The sequence below is a fragment of the Tupaia chinensis genome, unplaced genomic scaffold, assembly GCF_000334495.1.
Source record: "Tupaia chinensis unplaced genomic scaffold, TupChi_1.0 Scaffold000355_1, whole genome shotgun sequence".
Taxonomy (NCBI): domain Eukaryota; kingdom Metazoa; phylum Chordata; class Mammalia; order Scandentia; family Tupaiidae; genus Tupaia; species Tupaia belangeri.
This window is the reverse complement of record NW_006159850.1, coordinates 12,919,590-12,928,343: the sequence shown is the minus strand read 5'-3', so window position 1 is coordinate 12,928,343 and position 8,754 is coordinate 12,919,590. Positions and strand designations below refer to the sequence as shown.

General features: G+C 57.7%; 1 protein-coding gene across 1 annotated transcript in view; it reads right to left on the bottom strand.

Annotated features, from left to right (window-relative positions):
* The window catches only part of BCAR1 (BCAR1 scaffold protein, Cas family member), a gene marked incomplete in the record, with an annotated part of 19,765 nt that extends 17,393 nt beyond the window's left edge, over positions 1-2,372 (bottom strand). Inside the window, 2 exon segments of the mRNA XM_027773502.1 lie at positions 1-220; positions 2,308-2,372. Coding sequence (XP_027629303.1) covers positions 1-220; positions 2,308-2,370 — 283 coding nt within the window.
* Between the last annotated feature and the right edge of the window lie 6,382 nt (positions 2,373-8,754).

Here is an 8,754-nt window from a genome sequence, read left to right as displayed (position 1 = left end):
CGGGGGGACCCGGCCCAGCTGGCTTCTTGTCGTACATGCCCACCAGGATCTTGAGGCGGTTCCCGGGCACGATGCCTTGGCGCCCGTGCAGTGAGCAGAGCCACCAGCCGTCCAGGCCCTGCGTGTCGCGCTCCAGCACCGTCATAATGTCGCCCTTGCGGAAGGAGAGCTCATCGGGGGACTCGGCCACGTTGTCATAGAGGGCTTTGGCCAGCACGTTCTGGGGAGAGAGGACATGGACTGCATGAGGACTGGGGGCTCACCCAGGTTCCCTCCATTCTGGGGTCGGGAAGCAGGCACTGGAAAGACTTAGGTTTGATGAGATACGGTGCCTTTGCTCCTGGGGGCCCTGTCTGTCCCCAGATGAGAGGTTCAGTTGATCCTGGTGTCTCTTTCAAGTGGGCCGGAGAGTACCTTCCACTGCGGCCACCAATAGTCCAGGACAGCACTCAGATCCTCCTAGAACCATCTGAGCCACACCACAACCTGGACCCACACAGGGAGGGTAGTGGTCCACCATGGTCAAGCGGTGAGTGGACAGCTATGGGAGGCCAGGAAGTAAGTGGACAAAACACGGCTCCTTAGGATACACACAGGAAGGATGAAAGGGAGCTTCCTCTTTTAAAAAAAAAAACAACTATTTATTTATTTATTATCATCATAACCTTGTTTATATTACATTGAATCACATATACCTTAAAGGGAGCTTCTTTCACTTAATGAAAGTCCATCTACCGAAATACGAATAATCAGTGGAGAATTTCAAACCCCTTCTCCCAGGGCTGGGAGGAAAACAGGATGCACACTCTGCAGCCCAACGCGGTCCTGGCGCCCCGGCCGGTGCGATTTACCGTGAGGAGGAAATGGAGGGAGAAATAGGCGGGCGTGCACCCACATGGACAAAAGGGCCGTCTGCAGACCATACAACTGCCTACGTGAAAGACCCTACGACCAGAACTGCTGATGAGGAACATCACAGAAAAGACATCACACACGAGGGGCTGGCAGGTGGCGTGGTGGTTGAGGGCACTGGACTCCTACATGAGTGATCGTGGTTTGAGTCCCGTACCTGGCAGCTTGCTTTCCCACTTTCCCTCTCCCTCTCTCTCTCTGGCCCTCACTCTGTCCCTCTCTGGTCAAAATTAAAAATAAATAAGATAAATAAATAAAGTTAAATTTAAAAAAGGGATAAAAAAAAGACAAGACATCACACACGACAAAAGCTAGAGGTGATCAGGACTTAGTCGCGCAGAGACGGCACCAGACCTCGGTGAAGAGCATGGTGCAGTGCCCAAGCACGCAAGGGAGCACGGGGTCAGGAGAGGCGCGTGCTGAGTTCACGGTGGGATGAGTTAAGGCTCAGAAAGCCCATTTGTCCAGGCTTCCTTAGGTGGTTCCCTAGCAACTACAATAAAATAGTAAGACTCTCTCAAAAATTCACAGGAGAGGCCAGCAGGTGGCAAGGTGGTTTAAGTTGCTGGAGTCTCACATGGGCAACTGCAGTTCAAGTCCCGGACCTGGTAGCTTGCTTTCTCAAATTTCTCTCGCTCTCTCTGGTCAAATTAAAAAAAAAATAATAATAATAAATAAAATTAAATAAACAATTATTTTAAAATAAATAAACTCATTATAGAGAGAGAGAAAGAATCTCTGACAGGGTCTTGTCATGCCATGACTCCCTTCCCACAGTCCTCCAGTGAGATCTCTGCACACCTGCCTGGACTGTGCTCAGGCCGACCTAGGGACCCACACCTATCATCTGCCAAATGACTTCCAGCACTGCAGTTCAGTTTGCCACCTACTGTGCCACCAGGCTGCTTCTAGGACTTTTTTTTTTTTGTGAGGGAGGCAGGGAGAAACTTAACTAAAATTAAATGGAAGAACAGAGGTCCGTGAGTAAGCAGTCGATTCTAAAAGCGGACAGCGAAGGGACAGCCCTTCCTGGCCCAGGGGTGTGCTGCAGCTGGGGGGCCGGGGGGAAACAGGAGCAGGTGCAGGGACCAGCAGACAGGGCCAAGCCCAGGAAGGGCCTGCTCTCTGTGAGCACCTGGCAGACGACACAGGTGGGACCACAAAGTGATGGGGAAAGGACAGGCCACTGGGAGAACTCAGCTGCTGCCGAGACACAGCTGGTTTGGACCATGGCCTCTCGTATAAACAGCAGCAGCTGACCACTAACAGGCCCAGCTTCAGCAGGCTGCATGGGAGGCCAGGCTCGGTTCTGGTGTGGTGGCACTGGCCTGTGGTCTTTGGTGACTGGGAGACTGGGACAGGAGGACAGTGACATGGTGAGACTGTCAAGAATACCTCTCTCACTGGAGAAAGGGGCTCACAGAGTGACCTGACCCGTGGATGGTGCCCCAGACGCATGTGCATGTGCTCCACTGTGAAGAAAGAAAACAGTGAAAACAAAGTAACTAGGAAGCCCCTTTCCTTCCCTCCCACATTCTCTCATCAAAACAACAAAACATGTAAAGGAGCAAAGAAAAGAAAACAACTGGAATAGGTCAGTGATGTTAAGGTAGGAAAATACCATGAAACAAAGCCCCAAAGCAAAGACCCTAAAAATGTAAACCACAAGTCAACAACGACAAAATCCGATGCTTTGGCTTCAGCGTGGGGCAGAATCCTGAGACAAGGAGCAACTTGAAGCCAGAGACCAAGTGACAAGAACAACTGACCCAGAACATGGAGGAGTCTGCACAGCAACAGGAAAGGAGCGCACTGACAGAAGGAACCTCAGAGCAGGGAGGACGCCCCGAGACAGGAGGCGACGGCCGAGGACTACGTGCAAAGGCCCAGTCCCAGCTAGCACAGATCCCAGGCTGGAGCACCCCCGAGACCCCACGCATGGCCACAGGGTGTCCTAGTGTCTGGGGTAGTGGCACCCTGGGTGGTGCTGGCTGGAGCACCGAGGGGCCCACCGACCTCAGCAGCACCAGAATGCTTGCCCGTCACGACCAGGGGCCACCTGGGTTGCGCACAGGGGCCAGGAGCTGGTAAAGATTGGGTCAGAATAAGGAGACTGCAGGCAGCACCCACTCGAGAATGTTCCAAACTCCAGAAAAGGCCCGGCGTGCTGGGAAGATGCACTACCTCAGCATGGGTGCTTCGGAGGGAGGAGCCAAGCTTAGGGACAGTGGGGAAATAAGGCAGAAGAAAAACGGGATCTCGCATGTACAGAAGACAGCCAGAGGAGGACAGAGGCACCCGGCCCTTTACATGGGCTCCTGTTGGTTCTCACAGCCACCCTGGACGTGGGCACTGCACTGGTCCTCCTATGGTCAGCAACCCTGGCTAGGCAGGGTAGTGCCCCACCGCCCATGGGTCGGGCACCTGTGTGGGGCATGGAGGGGCCGGCGGGGACTACATGGGGCAGCCAGGGTCCGGCAGACCCTGATGGTCCTGCCACCACTGCTCTGCTCCCTAGGCCAGGTGCCAGGCTGAGGCTGGGTCCAAAGGCCCCAGCTGGAGGATTCTGATCGGTCTCAGAGGATGGAAGGAGGGGAGGGGTTCCTGCATCTACTGCAGCCTGGCCCAGGCTTCACACAGGGAAGTCAGGTTTCAGAGGACAGTGCCAGGCCAGCTAGGCTGCCCTGCAAGGTCCCTCCTCTGAGTCTCTTGGGACCCAAGAACATGCAGCTGGTCTAGACCTTGAGTAGAAAAGGGAAGTGGGCTCTGGGCCCCGCTGGTTGTGCGGCCTTCCCTGCTAGGGCCCATCCTCTGGACTCCATCTCCAAGGACTCAAACAGGACCTGGAATTCCAGGCGGAAGGAAGGGCCAAGGCACCTTGGGCAGAAACAGGGAGTGCGCCTTGGCCCTGGGCAGAGCAGAGCGGGGAGGCCCCGTCCTAGTCCCGAGTGCGCCTTGGCCCTGGGCAGAGCAGAGCGAGCAGGCCCTATCCTAGTCCTAAGCGCCCCCTTCTGAGGGCCCTCTTCTTCCTCCATACCAGCAGCTGGGACACAAAGCAGCCCTCTGGGCGCTCCCTCAGAGCCCCCCAGCTGGTGTCCCCAGCTGCCACACTGAGCATTACGCCTGCAAGCATGGGGCACACTGGGGGAGGCCTGGGGAGAGCCCTGGCAGGCAGCACCCCCCGGGCTGCCTGTGAGCCCAGGGAGCAGCGGTTGGGAGTCTGTTTCTCCCAGCAGCTCAGAGTCTCCAGGCCTAGAAAGGGCCAGAGAGTTGGGAGCCAAGAAGGAGATGGCCCCGGGAAGGCACTGTGCAGACGGGCAGTGCAGGGGCAGAGCCCAGGCGGAAGCACCCCTGCCAAGGGGAGCACCGACAAGGGCATGGCCTCCAGGCTCTAGTGACCACAGCCCTACACACCACGATTACACTGGAATCAAAATCACACTGAAGCAGGGCTGTCGGTGGCGTGGTGGTTAAGGGTGCTGGACTCCCACATGGCCGACCATGGTTCGGGTCCTGAACCTGGCAGCTTGCTTTCTCTCTCTCTTTCTCTCTCTCTCTCTCTCTCTCTCTCACACACACACACACACACACACACACACACACACTGTCCCTCTTTAGTCAAATTAAAATAGATCAATAAAATAAATAAAGCTAAAAAAAAAAGCCTCGCACTGAAGCATCTATACCACAGTGGACCGTCATTTGAACTTTACAACTGGGAGAGGATCCCAATAGCATTGGTAATGTTGAAAACAACAGGGGATACTTTCTCGTCTTCGGTTCCAGAACATTTCAATTTGCCATCAACGCACATTTCTTGCTTTGAGGTTGAAAAAATACACATCCTAAAAAGAAAACAGTGTACTGCCTCCTGGGCTCTGGGGTAGGACGGGACAATGGCTGTGACAGCAATAGGTCCCAGGGCCAGAGGCCGGAGCTCCGGGAAGGAGCAGGCAGTGGTGGGGGCTGCCTTGCAGCCCACCAGGGCTCCTGGCCCCTGTTCCCAGGCTGCTAGCAAGAAAAGCAAATTTTCCAAATATGGTCTGCAGCCTGCCTCCGGGAATCACAGACCGTCAGGGGGCGGGACAGCAGGCCCACCCTCCCCCCAGTGACCCCAGAACACAGAACCCGCCCCGCTGGGTCCCCCCTGCCCCTGCCCTGGTGACCACAGGAAGTGCCAGCAGAGTGAGTCACAGGAAAATTCCCCTCGAGCCGAGTCAGAGGGGCGTGGGGGTGCAGATGGAGGGGACTGCCCCTCAGGGCCCTTCACCTCTTAGAAGGACAGCCAAGGAAAGCTGGTGGAGTGGAGGCTCCACCCAGCAGGGCAGGGCACCAGGGAGGCTGGAGGGCTCCGCAAAGACAAGGTCCAGTGGGGGACAGAAAGGGAGAAGGGTCTGTCTGGCCCAGGTGAGCTACTGGGGCCTCCGGCCGCCCAGGGTAGCCGCCCAGGGTGGCCGTCCTCCCACCCCACGGCATGAGCTCACTTAGCTCCGGCGGCCAACTGGGGGTGCGACTGTGTAGTCTGGGGCAGCCGGAGCCAGCCTGGGAAGCACCTCGCTGGCTGGGCACGTGGCACGGGGCGCCTGGCACCAGGAGCTCAGCTGCCTGCGTCAGCCCCTGCGGCAGCCTCTCCTGAGCACTGCTGGTGCCCCAGCAACTGCTCCGCTGACCAAACACCCACCCCTCTGGGCCTCTGTGCCTCCCCAGCTGCTCCCCCAGGTCACATCGATCCTTCTTTCTCTTAGCTATGTCATCACTAAGTAGCAGCTATGACCCAGACCTGGGCCTGAGTCTCCCTCCCAGGCTGTGTGACCTTGGGCAAGTCCCGTAGTCTCTCTGAGCACCCAGCTCCTCCCTCCCAAACTGACAGGTAGAGTGATAAGCAAGTGTCTACTGAGTGGATGGGGCTGAGCAGGGAGGCCATGTCCATCCCCAGGCGCCCATGTCCTGCCAGGGGGCAGGGCGGGCAGTGCAGTGACCCCAGAAAACCTAGGAAGGCCCTCTGGGGCTTACTCATCCCAGAGGATGGGGTCAGAGGAGAACCCCCAGCCCAATGTCAGCACTCCCTATACATCCTGGTGCTGCCAGGGCCCCAACGGGTTGGCCCGGTGTTGCCTTGCCTAGCTCTGAAAATGACCCTCACTATGTCCCCAGGGCCTGCTTAGGTACCAGAGCACCTGCAGCCTCGGCCATGGCCAGGCACACGTCTGTGTGATGGGCATCTGGGTCTCCTCCTCAGCTCCCCCCGAGGCCTCGGGGAGCCGTGGACATGCTATGGGTACCCTCAAAGCCTCCTCTCTCCAAGGAGCCTTCCTGGCTGCCTGAAGGGTAGGCCCCAGGAGCTCCTTACAAGCAGGATCAGCCAGGCCAGCTGTGGAGATGCTACAGGTGTCACCGCTGATCAGAGACCCCCACCAGGCCCACTGCTCAGCACCAACAAGCCAGCCCGAGGTGGGAGCTGGGGACAAAGTGGACAGTGGGACTACTGGCTCCAGTCCAAGTCCTGGGGGCAGAGGGACTAAACCAGGAAATGAGCAATGCCAACACGCTGGCAGGCTCACGGCAGCGAGAACAGCACGTCCATGCCACACCGGAGGCAGAGCTTTCTTCCGTAGAGCAGTCACCTCGTCTGACCCTCAGAATGACACCACGAGACACTGGGATGACCGCCATCTGACAGACGGGGAAACCGAGGCTCAGAACAGTCACCTGGCAGAGGCGGATCTGGGCTGTGAGGTGGTGGCGCTGGGCACCTCCTGGGGTACTGCTTAGTTTAATGAAGGCAGGAGGGGAACTGCATGGCCTTTCCCAGCCTCCTGTCCTCACCGCAGTCCGCACACTCCCGCCCAGCACAGAGCCTCACACATAGCGGCCCGCAGGAAACACTGGCTCCCTTCATCCCCAGAACTGTCGCAACCATGGGCCAAGTTTATTTCTGGGGTATTCTGTTTGCCTGTCCCAAAGTGCCCCAGCCGCCAATAGATACAGACCCACAAGTGTGTGCCTGACTGGCACTTGCACCCATACCCTCCTCACTCCTGCCAGGGGACCACCTGGAGGGCAAGCAGCAGGTCCTGACCATCCCACCTCACCTGCACCCGGCTCTGATGGGCGCAGGCTCAGAAGTTGCACCTCTATGCTTCCTGCCAGGTAGTCCACGTGCCCCCAGAGTTCCTGGGTGGGACTCTGGGACCAGGCAGCCTTAGCAGTATCCGCCCTGAAACTCCCATGGACAGTGGTATGGCCAGTCTGGCTGGAACGGACAGGGAGCAGGTGAACCACCAGCCCCGGGGCAAGCCCTGCAGAAGCTCCTGCCCTGCTGCCTCAAGAGCATGATGGCCGAGAGGACCGAGCAGAGGCCGTGCAAGGCTCCTCTCCAGTCTTGACCCTCAGTAGCCAGAGGAAAGGTGTGCCCAGGAAAGGACTAAAAAGCCTACCATGGGGTTCCCATGCCAGGGGCTCCCCACACAAGCAAGAGCAGATGCCTCCGTGTCCAGGGCTGGCTATGGTGGGAAGTATCCCCACCTCTGCTCAGGGATCCCAGGCACTGTCCCTGGGAGGTGGGGCCAGAGAGAGACGTCAGGCTGCAGGACATGGTATCTACAGCCTCTGATGCATCACCAATGGTGGGCCACGCCTGGCCCCTGCAGGGAAGATCTACAGGATTCTCAGTGGAATCCTGTCCACTTGAGTTTACTCTTGTCATCTGGTGTCAGCAGAGAAGCTCAGTGGCAGGGTGACCCTTCCCTTCAAAGACTGTGCCAGGCTAGAACAGGGGTAGACTCCCACCTCCAGGCCCTCGCTTGTCCTTAGAGAGGAGCCCCGGGCCGGAGGCAGGAGGGACAGCAGAGACTGCTCTCCTTCCAAGGCCTGGGCTTCCCCGTCATGTCCAGAGGTTCCCACAGCTCTGCAGGGTCAGCAGCCAGAGCACAGCACTGGCGTTTGAGTGGGGACAGGTAGCAAATGCCACAAAGTGCCAACCTCCTGATTCCTAGGATGACTCCAGTGGAGACAGGGCTGAAAGGGGCTGGGCCCATCTCCTCCCTCAACTCCTCCCACTTCTGGCCAGGCCCTTTCACCTCTCCTCACTTAGAGGTAGGAGTCAGCCCGGGCCTCTCCCAGGGCTCAGGGGCCAGAAAGGGCCTAATTAGGGCACAGCTCTGTCCACTCGGAAGGAGACCCCGAAGCCCTGACCTGGGTGCTCAGGAGGGCTTGCACAGTGTCCGCTGGAGAACAAGCGCCATCAGCCACCCCCACCCCATACGGGTCTGACTCCAACACCACCTTTTCCAGGAAGCCTCCCCTGCTGGCTAGTTCTGGCTGTGCCAGGTGGCTGTGGGCTTCAGAAGTGCAGGGGAGGGAGTTGTCCAAATCCAGCAGAAAATGGTAGTAGGACTTTCCAAAAGAACAATGGATGTTGGGAACCAGCAGTTAGCGTAATGGCTATGTCGCTGGACTCCCACATAGTCGACCGCGGTTCGCGTCCCGGACCCGGTGGCTTAAAACTCACGCCGGGCGCGTGTGCGTGCGTGCCCAAGATCCCGAGAGGAGAATGGAGAAGGGATTGCGGCGTGACCATCCCCCCTGGGGGGTGATTTCTCGCTTTCTGTCTCTATGTCTCTCTCTGTCTGTCTGGCTAGCGCACGCGCCCTATAGCGAAAAAACCTCTCCAAAAAAAAAAAGAACAATGGATGCCAGAAGGGGGCTAAAAGGCACAGCCTTGAAGCCACCAAGTTGGCAGTCCCAGTAGAATATGGCAGATCCTCAAGGACCAAAGATCCCCTGATCCCAGACAGTGCTGTGCACGGGGCCAAACCAGGGGACTAGATCTGGATCCAGGAC